Raw genomic sequence first — 23,664 nt, forward strand, 5'->3', positions numbered from 1 at the left:
GTCACCAAGAATGATGGTGAGAACAGTGGCCAGAAATGTAAATCTACAAGTGAGGGGAGGGTCTCCTGTGTGTGTAGATGCACAACAAAAAGGAGGTGCTATATAGTCTGAAGACAGAAACTCCAAACTGGGAGTTTAGGAGAAATTTATGTCATGTATGTGGATTTACTCAGCAGTGATTCTAAAGGATCATATCTGGAAGGATAAGAATGTTATGGATGAAAACATTCAAAGTTCCAGTGATAGAAACATGATGGGTTTGAGGGTAAACTCTAACACTGAAAGAGGCTACAGTGTACCTAAGAAGTTGGTGTGTTGTGAAAGGAGGCATCGTTTATCAAAATGGATTCTTCCTCACATGGGGCGTAGTAACTATTAAGCAGTTAGTGAGGAGAAATTAATTTCGATCCTCACCAAATACAGCACACACCAAACCAGATATTAAAGAGAGAAACATTCTAAATAACTGCACAAGGAAAAAATAGAATTGAATATTTACCAGACCTCTAGCAGAGAGAATATTTTTCAAGGTTAACAAGGCAATAGCCGGGCGCGGTGGCTCACGCTTGTAATCCCAGCACTTTGGGAGGCCGAGGCGGGCGGATCACGAGGTCAGGAGATCGAGACCACGGTGAAACCCCGTCTCTACCAAAAATACAAAAAAATTAGCCGGGCGTGGTGGCGGGCGCCTGTAGTCCCAGCTACTCGGAGAGGCTGAGGCAGGAGAATGGCGTGAACCCGGGAGGCGGAGCTTGCAATGAGCCGAGATCGCGCCACTGCACTCCAGCCTGGGTGACAGAGCAAGACTCCGTCTCAAAAAAAAAAAAAAAAAAAAAACAAGGCAATAGAAGAAATCACAAAGGAGAATAACAGACTTTACTCCATAAAACTCCTACAGTATAAAAAAGTAGAGAGGTGAAATTTGCAGTTAATAGCTGTGTTATATTTGTCTGTGGAGATTGCTAAGAAAATCCCTTCTCCTTTCTAGGCTCCCACCTAACCACATATTCTCTGTTTTAGGATGTGGGCACTCCCCTGCTGTCCTGGTGTTTGCATGTCTGCCCCTCCAGGACTCTCAGTTCCTAGAGAAAGTTGTTGTTTTCTTCATTTTTGTAGGCACTGCATTTATGTTGTTAAGACCCACTGCCCAAAACGCTTCCCAGTAAATGGTCACAATAAGTCAGCAAATCAGTCCAAAAAGACATTAGATAAGAGACAAACGCTTTCACTAATAATCTAATTAAAATTTTTTTTTTTTTTTTTTTTTTTTTTGAGACGGAGTCTCATTCTGTCACCCAGGCTGGAGTGCAGTGGCGCAATCTCGGCTCACTGTAAGCTCTGCCTCCCGGGTTCACGCCATTCTCCTGCCTCAGCCTCTCCGAGTAGCTGGGACTACAGGCACCCGCCACTACGCCCGGCTAATTTTTTTGTATTTTTAGTAGAGACGGGGTTTCACCGTGGTCTCAATCTCCTGACCTCGTGATCCACCCGCCTCGGCCTCCTAAAGTGCTGGGATTACAAGTGTGAGCCACCACGCCCGGCCTAAAAATTTTAAATATAAAATTGTACTTAATAAATAAGTCGGAAGGGGAAAAAGTCATCATCCTCAATGCTAATAAGGGAGTTTTGAAGCAAACAGTCTGCATGTAGAAATGTAAAACCACAGGGATCTTGGAAAAGCAGTCTACAGTTTTATGAGAATCCAGACCTATGAGGATGCTCAGATATTCTGCCCAGGATTCCCACTCTGGGGTAGGCGTCTCAGAGAAATAATCTGGAGTATGGAGAGTGACACATACACACGGGCCCAAAAAACGAATCCAGTTAATCTTCAGTGTTAAATTAGGTCAATTAATAGTAGTGAATACTCTCAACCGCATAGAATGCAGGGCAAAAAAGGAAAGAAGCTGTGAAGATCACATAGGCATTTAGAATACAAAATGTGAACCACAGCGTGTAAAACAATTTGAAAAAAAAAAAAAAAACCTGTTAAGCTGTTACTATAGATTTTTTTAAAACTGGAAAAAATACAATAGATATTTGGAATATTTTGCTTAAACCTCTTGTACAAAGAAAGGACTTGATAGCTATTACCTTGCTGCTATGTTTGTTTCTTCAACTCACCAGTCATTCTTCTGTATACCTAGCACTGCACCAGGCGCTGAGGTTAGAGAAATAACTAAGACTGCGCCCTTCACCCCTGATGGCAGGATAGGCAAGGTTGGCACCATCGTCACAGCGGACCCTCATCGATGCCTTGGTGTGTGCCTGGCATGGTGTTGCAGCAGTTTATCACATTTAATCCTTACAGTAACCCTATGAGGATAGGTTTTGGGGTTTTTTGTTTCATTGGTTTTTTTGTTTGTTTTTTGAGACAGGGTCTTACTCTGTTGCCCAGCCTGGAGTGCAGTGGTGCAATCATGGCTCACTGCAGCCTTAACCTCCCTGGGCTCAAGTGATCCTCCCACCTCAACCTCCTGTGTAGCTGGGGATACAGGCATGTGCTACCATGCCCAGCCAATTTGTTGTAGAGATGGGGTTTTGCCATGTTGCCTAGGCTGGTATTGTACTTCTGGGCTCAAGTGATCTGCCCACCTCAGCCTCCCAAAATGCTGAGATTACAGACGTGAGTCCCTGCACCTGGCCTAGATTTTGTTTTTTAATCTGCACTTGACAAATGATAAAATGGAGTCACAAAGAAGTGAATGTGATTAATTCTGTTTGGAGGCTCCGTAGCAAAGGGGTACTCCTGTCAGGGTCTGGGAGATGAGACCCAGTCCATGAACCAGACAAGGGCCTCAAGATGACTTGTGTTCAGTTGTCAGCAGCCCTGGAGTTCTGACTGTGCCAGGCATTCTGCCATGTGCTTTACCCACCGTGTCTCATGCTCAGAAGGCTCTCAGAGGAAGGCACTGTTATGACTGGCAAAGCAAGTCAGCAGGGCTGAGGAGCATGCTCCAGGCCACAGACCCACGAAGTAGCAGGCTCTCATGCATGGGTGTGGTGCCATATGGTGCCCAAGCTCTGAACCATGCCCTCAGTTGCTTCATCTGTAAAAGGAGTGAGGCACTGGGGTCGGTTAGATGCTTTAAATTTATGACCAATTGAAAAATTTGTGGGGGAGTTTTTTCAGGTTGGTTAAAAAATACCAGAGTGGTTATGATGGTCCCAGGTCCCAGGGGCACTGGCCAAGCTAATAGACAAGGGCATCGCCAGGTAAGAGATCTCACCAGAACCCTCTGTCTTCTTTCAGATGTGATGGATGTAGCGTGGTCTCCCCATGATGCCTGGCTAGCCTCGTGCAGCGTGGATAACACTGTCGTCATCTGGAATGCTGTAAAGTTCCCAGGTCTGGGGCCTCCTCTGACTGGTTAACAGCGAGCAGTACTGCCTGTCGGTTTCTGGAGCAGGGATTGGGCTGTCTCCTTAGTCTTGGTGGCAACAGATGTATCACAGTGGCCTAGGATTTATGTGTCTTGTCAGTTTTTCTTTATCAATTACATTTGTTTAAGCTTTAAAAAGAGATTCATGCTTAGGAAAAATAGTAACTGAGTGCTAGCATGGCATGCCACAGATCAGGAGGGTAGTGGATGGGCAGCTGTTGTTGGGGACCCTGGTGCTCCTAAACCTGCTGTGTGCACCCCCACCACTGGGCTCTGGGCTCAGCTCAGTCACCATCTCCTCTGTGAAACCCTTGAGCAGATATGGGCTAGCACAAACCCAGTTTTGCAAAAGATTGATTTTTCTTATTCATTGTGTTTAAAGTCACAACAGATGGCATAACCTGGCACAGTGCTGCAGTTTATAACTAGTAAAATTCTCATATTTCAGCTCTGTATTTGAAGTATGCTTTCCTCCTGGATCCAGGTCATTTTAACTCTTTGAAAGCCACCAGCATGTGTGGAAACACTCAGTCTGGCTACGGAGAGGGCAGCTTTCGAGACTGGAGTAGCATTTGGATTACAGATCTATATGGGGTACCGTCGTACACACCTTTGTCTTCAGCCATAACTTACAAAAGACTCAGCCACAGTCAGGCCCTTTGAGCTGGTAGGCCTCCTCCTTATCAGGGAGCTACCAGGGAGGCTAACGTCAGAAGTGCTGGTGTCACAGCCCAGGAAGGGCAGCCATAGGCAGGGCCACTAGATACAGATAAGACCTGGATCAGAACTAGCCCCTTGGTGCCTGCCTCCTTGATGCTGTCATTTCTTCAATTGGCTTTTGCCTTGGTGGAGATCAAATGAGGAGGCCCTTCTGCTTCTGCCTGGTGTGGGGGCTGGCCAGGGCAGACTGCTGAGTCCCCTCTCTTGCATATCCATCCCATGGCCCATGGATTGTAGGTCACGTTTCCCCCAGATGACACCTCTCCACATTCCTTTCTTCTTCACAGAAATTCTAGCTACTCTGAGAGGTCATTCTGGCTTGGTCAAAGGGTTGACATGGGACCCTGTTGGTAAATACATAGCCTCTCAAGCTGATGACCGCAGCCTAAAGGTGTGGAGGACGCTGGACTGGCAGTTGGAGACCAGCATCACCAAGCCTTTTGATGAGGTAAGTGGGGACAGCTCAGGGAGCTGAGACCCAGCAGCTGCCCCAGACCCTTCCTGACTTCTGTGTACAGAGAGGGAGCTGGCCATGGGCCAGGCCACCTGGGGAACGCACAGAGTCCGGGGGCCTGAGCGGATTCACCAAGGCTCTCTGGGGTGGGACTCTGGCCCTAAGAGTCAGATAATACAAAATCCTTGATTTCTGAGACGCTGTTTAATTTCCAACTTTGAAATGAAAGGGATTTATAGTTTTTTTGTTTTTTGTTTTGTTTTGTTTTGGCGACGGAGTTTCGCTCTTATGCCCAGGCTAGAGTGCAGTGGCACGATCTCGGCTCACTGCAACCTCCGCCTCCTGGGTTCAAGCGATTCTCCTGCCTTAGCCACCTGAGTAGCTGGGATTACAGGTGCCCACCACCACACCCAGCTAATTTTTATATTTTTAATAGAGATGGGGTTTCACCATGTTGGCCAGGCTGGTCTCGAACTCCTGACATCAGGTGAGCTACCCGCCTCAGCTTCCCAAAGTGCTGGGATGACAAGCGTGAGTCACCACGCCTGGCCCGGATTTATAGGTTTAAAGTTGAAGTGAACCTTAGAGACGTCTCCACATCATTCTGTCACCCAGCTCACTCCCACAGACGTGGATAAAACTGCTTCTTATACTGTGGAGTTTACTCTGAGCCTCCCGCAGAGCAGCTTGTTGGGGGCCAGGGCAGGATGGAGGAGACTCTTGTGCCATCCTCGACTGTGCTGTGCTTGTTGATATGCACCCTGCAGTTCAGGGGCCTTTTTTCCTGGCTGGAGTTAGCAGTACAGTTTGCACATGTTTGGAGATCAGACTGCAGTAGCTTCTCTGGTATTTTAATCTCTCTTCCTTTATTTGAGTTCTGATTTCAAATGGAATGAAAGCTCAAGATCACCATTGTTCATTAGACATTTATTAATCGCCAGATAAGTGTTATTAAGTGTCTACTGTATAGAAGGCAATAACTGGGCACAGGGAAATAAAAGTGGGTTGAGATGGAGTCTCTCCTCTTGAAGCTTAAAGCCCCATAGGAAAGACAGGCATTCCCATTAGTCGCATGACGATGGAGTTGTCCAGAGTGCAGAAACAGCCCAGGAGAGGTGAGTGCATCAGGGAAGACTTCACAGAGCGAGGGACACATAAGGGAAGGTTTGCAGGAAGAGCACGCATTTGCCCGCTGGTCAGGATGGCTGCAAAAGTAAAGTGATAGTCATATGTTCAGTTCTTCCCACACAACACCAGCTCCTGGGCTAGGTATATGAGTACTGGTTTTTACCTTGCTTAGTCTTGCCCTAAGGAGCTTTTGCTCCTTCTGGAGTTCCTCAGGGCTCTGACTCCCAGGCAGTGGGGTCCCATGAGGTGGACTCCTAGGGATGGCTTTAGGAGTGTCTTGAGTACCAGCAGGAGGTGGCAGTACTCTTCAGCCTCTACTGGATGGGCCCATCCTTCCAGGTAGGGGGTGGATCTATGGCCTAGGCTGAGAGCTGAGGTGGGTGATTTCACTACACTCAGGCCCTGGTTTGTCATGTCCTGCTCTAGAGCTGTGAGGTCATGATCTTAACCGTTAAGTCTTTAGAGCTGCCCTGGGCCCACCTTGAGCTTCAAGGTGCTATCTCTGGACCCATGTCATCTCTTTTTGCAGGAGGGATAATGTGAAGGGATGCTCTGCCTCAGCCCCCAGTCCAGATTGGGGGAACAGTGCCTTGCTACTGTTCCTTTTACAGGTTATAAGGACATTACAAACCTCTTCTCCCTTGCAGGTGTCCTCACCACCCTTTGGGTGAGGGAACAGGCTCGAGAGTAGGTGGTGCCTCATGGTCATCAGCTACATTACAGACACAGGCTTCTGCCAGGCTCCTGGGTTAAAAAGGGCTTTTTCTCTGCCAGAGTATATCTTGAGGATGCTGTGCAGATGCCATGCTGTGGGTTAACAGGTGCTACACAGAAGAATTGGATCAGTGGCCAGAGAGATTTGGCCCATGCAGAGGCTATGGTTCAAACAGGTAGCCTTCCTGCAGATCTCCTCAGGGCATACACTTCTATACTATATTTCTTTGTTTAGCTCCTCTGGGAGAGTGTAGGATGCTGCAATTTCCAAATTCATTTCACAGAGCCCTTTTTGGTTGGGCCATCTGGTGAGACAGAAGCTGTCAGTGTAGTCAGAAGCTTGGGGTGCATGCTCCACCATCACACATTTATAAATTGAAGTTTAACTTTATCCTTGAGGCCAGAGTTTTGGTCACAAAGGTGGCCTTGAGCTCCTTTCAAGTGCAGATGCTTCTTTCAGTGTGGAGGAACGACCCATGTGTTGCGGCTCAGCTGGTCACCTGATGGGCATTACCTGGTGTCTGCCCATGCCATGAACAACTCAGGCCCCACTGCCCAGATCATCGAACGGGAGGGATGGAAGACCAACATGGACTTTGTTGGGCACCGGAAAGCTGTGACTGTCGTGGTGAGTGCCCAGGGAACTGAAGGGAAATGGGGTCTAAGATTCAGCAAATATTAATTCTTGGTTTATTTTGAATAGTTATACTTAAATATTTAAAAGCTAATTTTACAAAATAGAGTATGTACTTGGTTGATTTATCGGCAAACTTTACATGGTGAACATCACCAAAATCAGTCTTGGGTTAGGAACATCGTAGCTCCACATCAGCCTTTTACACACTCAGGTATGCTCGGGGTGCCCAAGCACAGTGCCCCCCTCACCTGGCTACAGTGAATACAGGTACGATTCTGGTGTACCCACCAAGCACTGTGCCTGTCCCCACACCTGGCAGCATCAACCACAGGTGCAAGGCCGTGCCATGGATCACTGAGTTGGGAGCTGCTGCCAGATCTTGCTGTGGCAGGTGAAGAGCTCAGAGGCATGAACTGCTGTCAGTCCTTAGGCATGAGAGTTGTCTGGCCACTTGTCTTATGCTTCTCCATGACTTTAATTAAATAGTGTCCTGACAGAGCCCAAGGCAAGCTGTTAAGTAGTTGCAAATAATCTGTGAGAACCAGGATTTTCTCAACACTGGGCAGCCAAATAAAATAAACAGATTGGTGGGCTAAGGTTGATAAAAGTGAAGGATCATCCAAGACCCTGATGAAAATGGACTCATTTTTGCCTGTGTTTAAATAGATAATAAGTATCAGCCGGACACGGTGGCTCATGCCTGTAATCCCAGCACTTTGAGAGGCTGAGATGGGCAGATCATGAGGTCAGGAGTTCGAGACCAGCCTGACCAACATGATGAAACCCTGTCTCTACTGAAAATACAAAAATTAGCTGGGCATGGTGTCATGCGCCTATAATCCCAGCTACTCAGGAGGCCGAGGTAAGAGAATCACTTGAACCCGGGAGGCGGAGGTTGCAGTGAGCTGAGATTGCACCACCGTACTCCAGCCTGGGCGACAGAGCAAGACTCCGTCTCAAAAAAAAAAAAAAGATAATAAGTATCATATATTGTATCTTAAAACACAAATTTTGTATGAATAAAATATTACTTATTAAATTTGTTTGTTTTGGAGTCCATACAGGGTTTTGTTTGAACCAGAGCTTTGTTGCTAAAGTCTTTGGAAATCAGTGCTTCATGGTTAGTGCTCTACATGATTCTCCCATGCAGTCCTCACAACCACTTTATTAGCGGCTCTGGGAGATCACGACGCCTGCCTATGGCTCACAGAGCTCCCAAGGCCCTGCAGCCTCATTGGTGTTAGAGACAGTAAGCCCGGGGACACGCCTCTGAGTTCCATCTTCTCCAGTCTCTGTGCACACCGGCCATTCCTGCCTGCCCTCTGGAATTAAAACCTCTCTAGGCTACCTGATACCAGGCTTTCAGGAACCCTCCTTCCTCTGCCCTCAGTTGTCCTAGGTTGAGGATTCCCAGAGCGCCCACCCCCTTTAAATCCAGGAAGGTGTCTGGGAGCTCAGTGAGTGCTTTCATCCTTTCCAGAAACAAAGACAAGTTACTCTTGGGGTAGCTCCCTGGACTAAGCAGCCAACCAAGCACCTTTGTGTGATATTGCCATGGTCACTGGCCCAGGGAGATCACAAATGACTCTCTGAGCAGATCTCTGCTAGACGGTTATGACTGAACAACAAATGCAATGAGGCAAGAAGGAATTCAGAGATTCACACCCCTCCTGCCCATCCCCTTGGCCTCCCTTAGGAGATAGGGAGTGAGTAGGTCTTTGTTTCTGAAGTCCCCTTGCAGGCTCAGCTTTTCCACAGGTCCTAGGGCTGGCCCTGCCAGGCCAGAGGGAATTGAGAAGGCTAGTTTCAGTAGCTACCCATCCCCTCTACTTGGCATGCTCCAGAAATGGAGTTTGGTAGCTCTAGTTTCAAATCTACACTTCCCCAGCTTACTCATTTGGTGCCTCCGCACATACTTTTTGACTTCCCCCTAAGCTTCCTTTCCATCATCAGCCAGATGCCCCATAGGTGGTCAGGAAGATGAAATGCATGCTCAGTGCCTGGGCTCAGAGAATGTCTGTGGGAGACTCCCTTCAGTGGGCTGGGACTTGGGCACAGGGGACATGCCTGATGCTTGATTAATTATTTTTAACATTTGTTATTTGGCTTTAGAAATTCAACCCAAAAATCTTCAAAAAGAAGCAGAAGAATGGGAGTTCTGCAAAGCCCAGCTGCCCGTACTGCTGCTGTGCTGTTGGCAGCAAGGACCGCTCGCTTTCTGTCTGGGTGAGCCTGCTATCCTGAGCTTTTGTTGCAGGACGGGAGGTGTAGGTTGGTAAAGTAGCGAGTGGAGGAAAGAGAGACCTGCTTTGGGTGATGCTAAGAGTGTACTTCTACTCTGCACCTGGGGTCAGCCCCTTCTTGGAAGCTCACAGGCTCTCCTGCTCTCTCAGAAGGAAGTACTGAAGACTGGGTCTGTGCCCAGCCAGAAGAGGCCACCTTGACCCCCAGCTAGACCAACTCTTCTGTCCAGACTCAGACAGCACCCTCAGTGGTCAATGCCATGAGCAGCATGTTGGGCTTGCTTCCTATTAGAAAAATCTTTATATGGCCGGGCGCGGTGGCTCACGCCTGTAATCCCAGCACTTTGGGAGGCTGAGTTGGGCAGATCATGAGGGCAGGAGATCGAGACCATCCTGGCTAACACAGTGAAACCCCGTCTCTACTAAAAATACAAAAAATTAGCCGGGCGTGGTGGTGGGCGCCTGTAGTCCCAGCTACTCGGGAGGCTGAGGCGGGAGAATGGCGTGAACCTGGGAGGCAGAGCTTGCAGTGAGCTGAGACCGCACCACTGCACTCCAGCCTGGGCAACAGAGCAAGACTCCGTCTCAAAAAAAAAAAAAAAAGAAAAGAAAAATCTTTATATAAAGTGTATTCACATGAAAAGTACAACTTGGTGAGTTGTCATACATGTTTACACACCAGTGTCATCACTGCCTAGAGCACTCCTTTTTGTCCCTTTGTCCCTCCCCAGTCAAGACCCCCTTACCACCAAAGCAACCACTCTAATGGCCTCTGTTAACACTGATGAGTTTTGCCTGCCCTTGAACTTCATATAAATGCGATTGTGTGGTACTTGCTTCTTTGTGTCTTCATTTCTTTTGCTTGGCACAGTGTTTTTGAGATTCGTGTATGTTGCTGCACTTAACAGTATTTTATTCCTTATAATTTCGGTGTAGCGTTCCACTGTATGAATACACCGCAATTTGTTTATAGTCTCCTGTTGATGGACATTAAGATTGTTCTGGTTTTGAGATATTATGACTAAAGCTGATATGAATATTCTTGTATAAGTCTTTATGTGGACATACGTTTTCATTTATTTGTGAGTACATACCTATGAGTAGAGTTCTAAAATTAAAAAAACAAAAAGATAGTACCAAGTGTCAGCAAGGACATGATAAGCTGGAACTGATACATTGCTGACAGGTGTTGCTGACAGGTGTTTACGCTGGCATGAGCACTTGGGAAAACTGTTTGGCAGTTTCTACCACAGCTAAGCATATGACCTAGAGCACTTCCACTCCTAGGCATATAACCAAGACAGGTAAGTGCTTATGTCCACAGAAAAAGACACACAGAAAGCTGATACCTCCATTAATTAGTCCATTTCACCCCTGGGTGATGCTGTGATGGGTAAGGTTGTGAGCCTGGTATTCCTCACTCGCTGGATCCCCTGAGAGGAGGCGATGTCTTCAGCTTCTTTTTATTTTTTTTATTTATTTATTTTTTTGAGACAGAGTCTCCCTCTATTGCCCAGCAGGCTGGAGTGCAGTGGCGCAATCTTGGCTTCTTGGGTCACTGCAATCTCCAGCTCCCGGGTTCAAGCGAGATTCTCCTGCCTCAGCCTCCTGAATAGCTGGGATTACAGGCCACCACACCCGGTTAATTTTTTTGTAATTTTAGTAAAGATGGGGTTTCACCATATTGTCCAGGCTGGTCACAAACTCCTGACCTCAGGTGATCCGCCCGCCTCGGCCTCCCAAAGTGCTGGGATTACAGGTGTGAGCCACCACACCCAGCCCGATGTGTCTTCAGTTTCATTGTTCCCCTCACCTTCCTAACTCAGTGCCCTCTACAGAGCAGGTTCTCAGCAGATATACTCAATGGTAGTTGGCAAGTGAGAACCCAGGGGTAAGAACTGTTGTGGTTTCTAAGTGAGGGCTCCTGAAGGGTTAAGTTTCTCACTGCCAGGGGCTGGTGTGCTGTGACCTGACTGTGTGGTGAGAGACACCTCCACATGCAGTGCAGGGAGCAGTCTTGGTGCTGAGCATCAAGGTGCCAATATATTTAAAGTTTGATAAAGCAAAGTGCACACACATTAATTTTTTTTTTCATTTTGTAAAAAAGTGTCCCTATAAGCAGAGTAAGTTTGAAGTTCTGGGTTTGAAGGTTATCCTCTGGCTGCGTTTATTAGTTTTAGAGAAGTATATTACTGTGTGCATTGAGAATTTTTTTTTTTTTTTAGGCCAAGTATTCACTTAACAACCATTCTGGAACCTGAACCACAGTACCACAGATTGCCATTCAGGGGACCTTTCCTGTTTCCTCCCAGCCAGAGGCCCTGTTTGTGGTGCCGCAACCAAAGCATCACTGACTATGATGCCCATATTTCTTAGAATGCTCAGGTTAGGCAGTCACACAGCCTGTAGATTTCTGAGGGGTCTGTAGGCACATTTATGAGAGGAGGGACAAGGCAGCTTTTTCTAGAAGTGGAATTAGGGTGGAGGCAAGATTCTTAATGTGGGTTCCAGATAGTTCAGACTTCAGCCCCCTCTCCACCACTAGAGTAGACACAGCTTCTCCTTCACCACACAGCAGTCTCGGGCTGCATCGGGACGCTCAGCCCCACAGCCTCCCAGAAGCTGCAGCAGCACCTATGGGAGTCCACCATCCCGTGAGGAAGTGTGTTTCTTCCCAGCCCATCATCCTGCAGTTCAGGGCCAGCCAGCAGGGTAGCCAGGCACTTGCGCACAAGAGGAAGAGCCTACCATAGTTGTGGGAACGTGGAGTCAGCGTGTATGCCAGCAATTAAATGACTCGATAGAGAATATGCACAGTGCATGCTATGCAGTCATCCAAAAGAGACTTTTCCGGGATATTTAATGACATACTTATTGTGTGTTAAATGAAAAAGCAGACACAACTATGAAGAATAAAGTAAATTTGAAGAATAAAATAAATTCTTACTTTGAAGAATAAAATATTTGCACAAAATAGAAGAAAATAATTCATCAAAGTAATAATAGTCTGTAACTGGGCCTAGATTAAGGGCCCAGGTGTGTATTTCTGTACTACCTACACATAGTGTAGAATGAGCCTTGGATAAATGTGTACCAGAGTCCCTTGGGCCCAGGGAAGATGTGTTATGTTCTCTCTCAGGGTGCCTCATCCCCTGTCTAGGATTTGGCATCATGTCTCCTGCTCCATAGACCCTCTCAGAGGTCCACCCTGGGGCTGTCCCTCTGCTCCGACCATAGCCCTTCAGAAACTCACTCCCACTCTGCCTTCTCCGTTGCTAGTTATCTGTGTATAAAACTATTTCCTCTGTCAGACCACAGCAAGCCCTGGAGGCAGGGTCCACTCTAGGTAGCATGCACATTTTTGGTAGGCTTTGGTTCCCACAGTTTGAGATCTCTGCAGCTGCAGTTTGAATAGAGTTGAAGATGCCTTAAATATCAGCAGCCACTTTGACCCAGGCTTCTAGGTTGGTTATGTTAACAGCTGAATACATAAGGGGATTTCAGTAATTTCATTAACCTTGACTGTGTCTTTCCTTCCAGCTCACATGTCTAAAACGGCCGCTGGTGGTCATCCATGAACTGTTTGACAAATCCATCATGGATATTTCCTGGTAAGGTGGATTCTACTTACAGGAATAGGTTAAGAAAGGAGAAGCCACACATTGGAACATGAAGCCTCTTGGATGTGACTAGGGTCAGGTGGCCAGTGGCCCCTCCCCAGGTGTCATAGTAGCACAGACAAAGAGTGCTGTTTGCACGCGATTTGGGAACTGGCAGCGGTGTACCTGCTGCTGCGAGAATGTCCTGCCTGTGTAGGATTTGCTACTGGAAAATGTCTTTTCGGGATTTGTCTTAAGACGAGGAGAATGACGTGATCCTAGTAGGTTCCACTTTACTTCGTCATTGCATGAACCAAAGTCAGCAGCACACTTTCTGCTTCTCAGTGACCTGAGTTATATGTATACTTTGTCAAGTTTTTTTTTTATTTTAATAGTTTCAGAAGTAAGTAAAATTGGAAATTCTTACAGAACATATGGTAAAGGATACTTTGTACACCTGCTTAGAGCTAAAGAACACCAGGGCTCTTTGGGACACAATTGTCGCCCGCCCCCCTCAGGCCACAGAAGGGAACCAGGAGTTTCCAGCATCTCCCTAGAACACTACCCACCATCCTCACAGGCCAGCTGCTGTGGCATGTATGTCTGCCTGGGGCTCTTGCTACCAGGCTGCTGATGGCCATGTCTTTCAGGACTCTGAATGGGCTGGGCATCTTGGTGTGCTCTATGGACGGATCTGTGGCATTCCTCGACTTCTCCCAGGATGAGCTTGGCGATCCCCTGAGTGAGGAGGAGAAGGTAGGCTGACGGCCCTTGTGCTGCTGGGTGCTCTGTGGCCATAGCCACAGTAGCTCTGAGAGATCCCTTTGACTACACCCTCTTCTTGTAGGATACACAGACAAGTCATTTCTTAACATGTAATGGGGTATTGGTCTTTTATATCTTGTAATCCTTCTTTACGAAACAGATTAATTAAAAAACGAGTCCCCATTTCAGAAATAAGTCCTGGAGTTAAGAGTAGAACTATTTTAGGCATCTCTTTTTGAGCTGATAATAGGCCATCCACTGGGAGTTTTTTGCCCTGGGAAAGAGCTGAAGTGACTCCTCAGGGGCCCCTGCTCATGTCACTTTCCCCTTCATGGTAGTAATATTGGTCATTTCTTAGAATGTATTGTCGGCCAGGCTCTGGGAATGTGTTTTGCACATACAATTTCATTTAAATTGCACAAAACCCTTCAAGGCAAGGCTCATCCACTTCCATATGGAAACTAAGCCTCAGAAAATAGCGTGGCTCTGCCCAGACTCTATGTGACCCTTAGGTCAGAAGAGTGAACCAGGCCTGCTGCCTCTGGGCCAGGCTGCCTCCCCTCTGTGCTCTGCCAGGGTGATGGGGTCTCTGTGCCCTTCTGCCAGGCTTTGAGAAAAGCCCTGCTTCACCTACCATAGGCTTAGAAACCTGCCCCCACTTGGTGGGATGTGTGTATGTGTCTGAAGGGAGCTCTGTAAAAGCCCAGAGCAGGCTGGCAGCTCTCCCCATGACCTTATTTGCTGGTGGAAGCTTCGTCTTAACCTACAGTGTGACCTCCCCACTAAAATGTGAGCCCCTTTGGGGGAGATGTCTGCCTTAATGACTGCATTTAGAATGGGGCCTGCCACCTCATCATTTTTCCATGAAGGAATGAGTATCTCAGTGGCTTCAGGTCCTCCTCTAACCTTGTCACTGTCATCAGGTACCTGGGGATCACTATGCACTCCCTTGGAGTCACTCTGGGAGCCTAATAACCCATCTGCTTACCATTTCCGACGTCACAGGCTGGGACTCCATGTTGGAGGAACACTAGGGAAACCAAACACTGAATTCTTCGAGATAACGGGATAGACTCAGGAGAGAAGGGCAGGAGCCAACATGGCAAGAAAAGGAGGTTCCTGGCCACATTCAAGCCCTGCAGGAGCGAGTCCCAAGGCACCTCTCTTGGAGCGCTGCCTCTCAACCTGTGCTCTGGTGTAAAGCAGATGTCCTGTTAACCACAGTCCTTGTTCTTGAGCAGAATCCCACATTGGACATTTGCACATCCCATGGAAGTCTGTTCCTCATGCACTTTCACATACAGCAGTCACTACAGTGTGCTGGGGACACCATCTCTGCTCTCATGAGGCTCCTGTCTAGCTTGTTAGGGCACAAGACTACGAGGGCCTGGGAGGAGGGGAGTATGATGACATACTAGGAGGGGTGGGAGTAAAGGAGGCTCCCCAGCTCTGCTGTGCCAGGCCTTCCCATACTTTTAGAGACACTAAGCAGGCCAATGGGGACTTCCAACCACAGGGCTGATGGCTGCAGATGAGCTGTGAAAGTAGACTTTTGTTCTAGGATCTGATTCCCAAAATCATTTGGGTCCTAGGAGTGATTTAAGAGCCTTAAGTTAGCCCCTTGAGTATCTTCCTTTCCACTGAATCACTGTAGGTTGTCGTTTGTTCTGCACCAGACTGTGGGGCAGGTGTTGTCTTGTTGGCTGTCTCATTTACTGTCATCCCAGCTACAGATACAAGGGAGGCCATAAACATCAAGGGTGGGCATGAGACATCAACAGAGCTGTCGAATGAGGGACAGGCAGAATAGGGTGGGAGGCGATGGGGAGTTGGCCTTGGGTCCCTTCTCCGCTCAGAGCCAGGAGAGCCCTGCTGTAGTTTGCCTGCTGGTGGGCAGCACTGGCCACACTGGCACTCACGCTGGCATGTCATGCCTCTCCTTGCTTCCCCAGAGCCACATTCACCAGTCCACCTATGGCAAGAGCCTAGCCATCATGACCGAGGCCCAGCTCTCCACAGCCGTCATTGAGAACCCTGAGATGCTCAAGTACCAGCGGAGGCAGCAGCAGCAGCAGCTGGACCAGAAGAGTGCCCCGACCAGGGAGATGGGCTCAGCCGCCTCAGTCGCAGGCGTCGTCAACGGGGAGAGTCTTGAAGATATCAGGAAGGTGAGAGCCCTGCCTGGTGGTGCTAAAGACATGGACATATGCCCAGGGACAGGGTGAGGGGCAGACACCGATGGTGGGAAGGAAGGGGTTTGTTTAGTGTGGCACGGGATCTGTGGGTTAGCCAGCCTCGGGCCTGTTGGCCCCTTGTCCACTGCTGCATGATGCAGTAATGGGTCCTGGATCCTCTTTATCAAAGGCCTCCTTATCCCCAGGAGCCCAGAGGAGGTCATCTCTTGTAAGAACTAACGAACTTTATCCTGCTGGCCTTTCTAGGAAATCCTAGATGCTAACAACAGTGGATTTCAGGCTCTGCCCTTAGGAGACTTCTGTGGGCTCCCCTTCTTCATCTGGAAGCCATGTTTGATGAGAAGGGGTTGGAAATGGGGCGGGAAAAGGGTAGGGAACGTTATTGCCTGGGTAGTATAAACCATCTCCAGGAGCCTATGTAGGCTGACAAACCTCCTCTAGGCAATTCAGATATAAAGTATGAGAGAAAACCCCTAGTTACAAGCTTTCTGTGGAAGGAAGGATTCTATTTTGAAAGTCAGTTTGAAAATCTCTACCTCAGGCCAGGCGCAGTGGCTCACACCTGTAATCCCAGCACTTTGGAAGGCTGAGGCAGGCGGATCACTTGAGGTCAGGAGTTCCGACCAGCCTGGCCAACATGGTGAAACCCTGTCTCTACTTAAAACAAAAAAAAAATTAGCCAGGTATGGTGGTGCACGCCTGTAATCCCAGCTACATGGGAGGCTGAGCAGGAGATTTGCTTAAACCCGGGAAGCGGAGATTGCAGTGTGCCGAGACTGTGCCACTGCACTCCAGCCTGGGAGAAAGAGTGAGATTCTGTCTCAAAAAAAAAAAAAAAAAAAAGAAAGAAAGAAAGAAAGAAAATCCCTAGCTCAGTGACAGATGTGTGGTTCACAGGTACAGAGCTCAGTCCTTTAGCCCTTTCATTGGTCCCATGGCTGTTGTGCAGGGCAGCCAGCGTGGCATGCACCCACTGCTTGTTCTTTGCTTGGGTATCTTATTTAGTTGTACCAGAAGGGCAATTTAGAATACATTTCCTTAGAAGCCTTATTATTTTTAAACCTACTGTGTTGAGGTATAATTGACATATAAAAAGTTATACATACTTAATGTGTACAAATTAATGATAAGCCAGACACAGAAGGACAAATACCGCATGATATCTCTTTTTTTTTTTTTTTTTTTTTTTTTTTTTTGAGATGGAGTCTCGCTCTGTCACCAGGCTGGAGTGCAGTGGCGCAATCTTGGCTCACTGCAATCTCCACCTCCCTGGTTCAAGCGATTCTCCTGCCTCAGTCTCAGCCTCCTGAGTAGCTGGGATTACAGGCACACACCACCATGCTCAGCTAATTTTTGTATTTTTAGTAGAGACGGGGTTTCACCATGTTGGCCAGGATGGTCTCGATCTCCTGACCTCGTGATCTGTCCACCTCGGCCCCCCCAAAGTGCTGGGATTACAGGTGTGAGCCACCGTGCCTGGCCTGCATGATACCTCTTGTATGAGGAATCTAAAATAGTCAAACTCACAGAGACAGAGAATAGAATGGTGAATACTGGGGTCAGAGGAAAACGGGAGTTATTAGCCAAAGGGTATAAGGCTTAAGTTATAGAAGATGAATAAGTCCTAGAGATCTCCCCTACAGCATAGTGCCTACAGTTCACACTATGATATTGCATACTTAAAACTTTGCTAAGAGGGTTATGCTTAGTGTTCTTATCACCAGGAAAAAAAGAGACTTTATTTTTTAATATTTGGAAATAGTTGGCCGAAACTTTTGCATTCATTTATGTAACTCTGCTTTGCCAGAATCTTTTGAAGAAACAAGTTGAGACTCGGACGGCAGATGGCCGGAGAAGAATCACGCCTCTCTGCATAGCACAGCTGGACACTGGGTACTGGTTCATTCCCCTTTCATGATCTTACCTGGCGAGATCTTCCTGTCCTCTTTCAGCGGTTAACACTTTCACAGTGAGGATCTTCACAGGCCCTTCACAACCTGACTGGTAGAACGTGGAAGCAAGGAAGTCGAGCTCAGCTTCCCGCAGTCTCAAAGCCCATACTCCTCCTGGAGCCCTTGTGCACACCTGAATCATGTGAGGGGTGGGAGTGCTAAGGCGGCCAGCACATCTGCTGCACTTCACTGTTGCCAGGGCACCAGAGGACGCACAGGGAAAGCAGTCAGTCAGGCTGATTTTTTTTTCTTTTTTTTCTTTCATAAAGTTATTTTTATGATTATGAAAGGTATATTTACACGTGGTTAAATTTAGAAAATAGTAAAAGCCCAAAGAAGAAAAAAGCATCATCCATAATCAGATACGGTCACTGTTAACGTTTTGATATCTGTATTTCCAGTCTTTTTTTCCCCACTCATTACTGTTTCATGCCCATTCATCCATTTTAATAACTAGTCCTCTGAGGTGTTTGCTATCTGATTATCCAGATTCCCGTCCTAGGATTTGCTTAGCCAGCTCACTGTGGACTTGTATTTGTGTCCAGTTTCTTGTGATTATAAATAAGTCTTTGAGCTCACCTGTGGTTGTTCTCTCAGGATAACTTCTAGAAGTGGAATTACTGGGCAGAGGGTAGGGCTCCCAAACATATTTCCCTGTGGGGGATAGAGAAGAAGGAAGAGACTCATTCACCACTTGCTGTTGTCCCAGTGTATATAGTGAGGATTGTTTTTGAATTGGTTACTCTTCCCAAAATGATGTGTGTTGATTCAAAAAAAGAAAAATGATAAAGCACTGTGTGAAAGAAATAGACCCCCACTGTCAAGGCAGTTCACTCTAGGTTTTATTCTCATTCCGTCTGTCTGCTCAGGGCATTTGTAAGCCCTTAATGGAGACCACACACTTTAGGCCTCTGCGTTTTGCAGTTGTCCATCCACGAGCTATTCCAAATCTTCCTTGGTGTCTGAAGAAACTTTCACTCGTACAGTGTACAGATCCAGTCTCCTCATGTTAGATGTGCAGGCTCTGAGGTCCCCGCGAGTAGAGCGAGAACCAGGTCTGCTGGCTCCCTGCAGAGCACTCATTTTCTTTTGACTAAGTCTTTTTCCTATTGTGACCCTGTAGGGGGTAATGCCCCTACCTACCTTTTACTAAGACCAAGTGAGACCCAGTGTGTGGCTGAGCTCTGAACATACTGGGCCTGTGGGATGCGGAGGTGGTGGTGGTGATGGTGGCACTTTGTTCTGTGGATCCTTCCAGGCCTTACCTGGTGAGAAGGTGTAGGTGGCTTCCTAGCTGGTCTGGGGCCAACTTTCTGACATAGGATGCATATTTCTGGCACCAGGACCTGATCCCTTTGGTATTAAAAGCTTTTTGCCCTCCTGATTCCCACGTTCTAACAAGTAGCAACAGAATAGGTCCTTATTAGCTTAGCTAATCAAGAAAGAAAAGAAAAAGCATAAATATACAAAGTAGATATAAGTGAGAAATAATAGACAAATCAAAAAGATGAGAGACTTCTTTGCTGAACTCTGTGCAAATAAATTTGCACAGAAAGTGGATGGTTTTTGAAGAAAATAAAATTAATAAAAGTGAAAAATTATTGTGGAAGAAATAGAGGATGGAGTTAACCCCACCAGACTAAGATGGCTTCACAGGGAAACTTCAGAAACTTTCAAGGAACAAGTAACTCAGGTAACTGTTAATACCATTTTAAATATTCTAGTGCATGGAGAAGAAATGTGCAAATTTTTATTTTGAAATGAACATAATATATCAAAATCTTACAAGGATAAAACATAATAAATTCAAGATCATTCTCATTTCTAAATGTCAATGCAAAATCCTAAGTAAAATAGTAACAAACAGAACCTTACTGCTTGTTAAAAGGCTAATATACCATGACCAAGTGAGGTTTGTTTTGGGAAAGTAAGGAAGTTCAAATTTTAGGTAACTATTTAATTCTATGTATCAGTAGATCAAAAGAAAAAAAATTGTATGATCTCTTTCATCGATGCTTAAGAGGCATTTTGGTAAAATTCAACGTTGTTTTAAAACTCAGTTAAATGGGAATAGGTGGATGCTTCCTTAACTTGATAAATTATCTTATTTAAAATTAAGTTCAAAAACTAAACAAATGCCTCCTCTTGCAACTATAATTTAATATTGTTCTATAGATCCTAGCCCATGTAGTTAGTCAAAGGAAAGAACAAATTGGAAAGGATAATTATGTAAGGATGATATGGTTTATAAGAGAATCAACTGGAAAAGCTGCCATAGGCAATGAAAGAAGACAGTCAGGTGGCTGGATACAATCAACATGAAGTCAGGTAGCACCAACTACCCTGAGAGCACATAAAGAAATAAGTCATATTCACAAATAAAATAACTAGGATGCAACCAGAGATGCATATCTTAATGAAGAAAAAATTAAAAACCCTACTGAGAGGCTTCAAAGAAAACTCAAAGAAATAACTAGAAATTCATACCATTGATTAACTAGGATAGCATCATAAAGATGTCAGCTCTCCTGTGGCCTATAAATTTAACCAGTACAAATAACCGTAGGCATTTTTGGAATCAGACAAGGTAACAATAAAGTTATGTGGAAAAATCAGCTGGGCACAGTGGCTGACACCTGTAATCCCAGCACTTTGGGAGGCCGAGGCAGGCAGATCACCTGAGGTCAGGAGTTTGAGACCAGCCTGGCCAACATGGTGAAACCCCATCCCTATTAAAAATATAAAAATTAGCTGGGAGTGGTGGTGCACGCCTGTAGTCCTAGCTACTTGGAGGCTGAGGCAGGAGAATTGCTTAAACCTAGGAGGTTGCAGTGAGCCAAGATTGTGCCACTCTCCAGCCTGGGTGACAGAGTGAGACTTTGTATGAAATAAATAAATAAAGTTATGTGGAAAAATAAATAGGAATGGCTGAAATATTTCTGAAAAAGAAGATTAATCAAGGAAGACTAGCCCCACCAGAAATTAAGACTTAAAAGCTGTCATACTCAAAACAGTGAGATACTGACACATGAGTAGATAGTGTAGTGGAACATGATAAAATAATGAGGAAACAGCCTTGAATATTTATGGGAATTTTAAAGGTAGCATTTCACATCAATGATAAAACATTGGGGCCGGGCGCGGTGGCTCACGCTTGTAATCCCAGCACTTTGGGAGGCCGAGGCGGGCGAATCACGAGGTCAGGAGATCGAGACCACTGTGAAACCATGTCTCTACTAAAAATTCAAAAAAAATTAGCCGGGCATAGGGGCGGGCACCTGTAGTCCCAGCTACTCGGAGAGGCTGAGGCAGGAGAATGGCGTGAACTCGGGAGGCGGAGCTTACAGTGAGCCGAGATTGCGCTACTGCACTCCAGCCTGGGCGACAGAGCGAGACTCCGTCAAAAAAAAAAAAAAAAACACAAAACATTGGGGCCGGGCGCGGTGGCTCATGCCTGTAATCCCAGCACTTTGGGAGGCCGAGGCGGGTGGATCACGAGGTCAGGAGATTGAGACCATCCTGGCTAACATGGTGAAACCCCGTCTCCACTAAAAATACAAAGAATTCTCCCGGCGTGGTGGCGGGCGCCTGTAGTCCCAGCTACTCTGGAGGCTGAGGCAGGAGAATGGCGTGAGCCCGGGAGGCGGAGCTTGCAGTGAACGAAGGTTGCGCCACTGCACTCCAGCCTGGGCGACAGAGCGAGACTCCGTCTCAAAAAAAACATTGGCTAATTCGGTAAATGGAAGACAGGACTACACGGCACCTCCTAGAAACGATGTTGGGTCCCAACCTCATAACTTACCATTGCATACATTCTAAACAGCTTAGAGTTCGTTTCTTTTTAAATTGTTGTTTAAAATTTTTTGTTTAAAATTTTAGAAGATTCCCTTGAAGAATATTTTTTATAATCTCAGAGGTCAAAAAAGTGTTTTCTGTAAATGACAATTTAGAGTACACAAAAATTTTAAAATTTTAGTGCATTTAAAAGATAGGCTGTCTGGGCGTGGTGGCTCACACCTGTAATCCCAGCATTTTTGGAGGCTGAGGCAGGTGGATACGAGGTCAAGAGATCAAGACCATCCTGGCCAACATGGTGAAACCCCATCTCTACTAAAAAATACAAAAATTAGCTGGGCGTGGTGGTGCACCCCTGTAGTCTCAGCTACTTGGGAGGCTGAGGCAGGAAAGTCATTTGAACTCAGGAAGCAGAGGTTGCAGTGAGCCGAGATTGCACCACTGCACTCCAGCCTGGCGACAGAACGAGACTTTGTCTCAATAAAAAAGGCCATAAATGGTTGAAACACAACATCCCAGGTAAAACATTTCCTACCATATAAGGAATGTTTTTTTAATATGTAAATGGTTTTTACAAATCAGTAATAAAGGCCAATACAATAACAAAACAGCAGACAAAGCATATGAACAAGCAGTCACAAAAAAAATCAAGTATTTCTTTCTTTCTTTTTTTTTTTTTTAATTGAGGCGAAGTCTCACTCTGTTGCCCAGGCTGGAGTGCAGTGGTTTGATCTCAACTCACTGCAGCCTCTGCCTCCTGGGTTCAAGAGATTCTCCTGCCTCAGCCTCCCAAGTAGCTGGGATTACAGGTGCCCACCACCATGCCCGGCTAATTTTTATATTTTTAGTGGAGACGGGGTTTCACCATGTTGGCCAGGCTGGTCTCGAACTCTTGACCTCAAGTGATCCACCTGCCTCGGCCTGCCAAAGTGCTGGGATTACAGGCATGAGCCACTGCGCCTGGGCAGAAATCAAGTATTTCTATTTTGAAAAACTGTCGGCTGGGCACGGTGGCTCACGCTTGTAATCCCAGCACTTTGGGAAGCCAAGGCGGGGGGATCACGAGGTCAGGAGATCGAGACCATCCTGGCTAACACGGTGAAACCCTGTCTCTACTAAAAATACAAAAAATTAGCTGGGCGTGGTGGCGGGATACTCGGGAGGCTGAGGCAGGAGAATGACGTGAACCCGGGAGGCGGCGCTTGCAGTGAGCTGAGATCGCGCCACTGCACTCCAGCCTGGGCGACGAGCAAGACTCTGTCTCAAAAAAAAAAAAGAAAAGAAAAGAAAAAGAAAAAATGTCAACATCACTCATATCAAAATAAGATACCATTTTTTTTCTGTCAGATTGTTACGTGTCAAGAAATTTGATAAAAGTGTTACTAAGCACCTATGTGGAGAAATAGGCGCTCTCATACATGGCTTGTAATTTAAACCTCTGAGGAGGGCACTTTAGAAATATTTATTCCAAATCATCAGTGAACATTTCATTTGCTGCTACAATTCCACTTCTAAGAATTTATCCCATGTATTATATGAATCTTAGGTGTAATGACAATTATTAGAATTTCATAATTCTTTGAGCAGCTAATATGTGTTCTAAGAGTGTCCTACGCCAACTACTTTAGTCCTGACAGCAACCCCATGGGGAGAGTCCTGGCACTTTGTATTTTGCAGACATGAGTGGAGGCACAAGAGTAGTTGGAGCAAGTCACAAGCTTACAAATGGCAGAGGAGTCAGATCTGGCTGTCCCAGAATCCTCAGTTTTGACACTGCAATACCTTGCCTCCTGGTGCAGCAGCATCTATTATAGAAAAAGCTGGAGACAGTCTTCTGGTCCCTCAGTAGAGGCTGGGTTAGGTATATTATGGCATACCCATCTAGTGCCATGCCCCATGGCCCTTCATGAAAGGGAGGCCCTTTCTGTATTGCTGTATTTCATTCCTCCTAAGACATGTGTTTGCACAGTTTAACACCTCTGAGATTTGGATGTGTTTTACAATCAATGGCATCTGACAATTAGTAGCATCGTTTTCTTTCTTAGTAGTACATACAGAACCTGTAAATCCTAGATTCAA

At 46.4% G+C, this 23,664-nt stretch overlaps 1 protein-coding gene across 8 annotated transcripts in view; it reads left to right on the top strand.

The window, feature by feature from the left end:
* HIRA (histone cell cycle regulator) overlaps nt 1-23,664 on the top strand; it is a 95,841-nt gene that overhangs the window by 31,374 nt on the left and 40,803 nt on the right. For 7 of the 8 annotated variants that reach the window (XR_008652583.2, XM_055253596.2, XM_055253594.2 and 4 more), the window contains 8 exons: nt 3,254-3,349; nt 4,391-4,551; nt 6,860-7,027; nt 9,149-9,262; nt 12,820-12,890; nt 13,529-13,634; nt 15,596-15,811; nt 17,646-17,731. Coding sequence is in view for 7 of the 8 variants with exons in the window: in XM_055253596.2 (XP_055109571.1) it covers nt 3,254-3,349; nt 4,391-4,551; nt 6,860-7,027; nt 9,149-9,262; nt 12,820-12,890; nt 13,529-13,634; nt 15,596-15,811; nt 17,646-17,731 (1,018 nt within the window). In the remaining variant the exon portion in view is untranslated. Of the gene's footprint in view, nt 1-2,147; nt 2,261-3,253; nt 3,350-4,390; nt 4,552-6,859; nt 7,028-9,148; nt 9,263-12,819; nt 12,891-13,528; nt 13,635-15,595; nt 15,812-17,645; nt 17,732-23,664 lie in introns of those variants that run through there. The other variant, XM_055253599.2, reaches the window with a different exon arrangement.

This window comes from Symphalangus syndactylus, chromosome 18 (assembly GCF_028878055.3).
Source record: "Symphalangus syndactylus isolate Jambi chromosome 18, NHGRI_mSymSyn1-v2.1_pri, whole genome shotgun sequence".
In the NCBI taxonomy this organism is placed as follows: Eukaryota; Metazoa; Chordata; class Mammalia; order Primates; family Hylobatidae; genus Symphalangus; species Symphalangus syndactylus.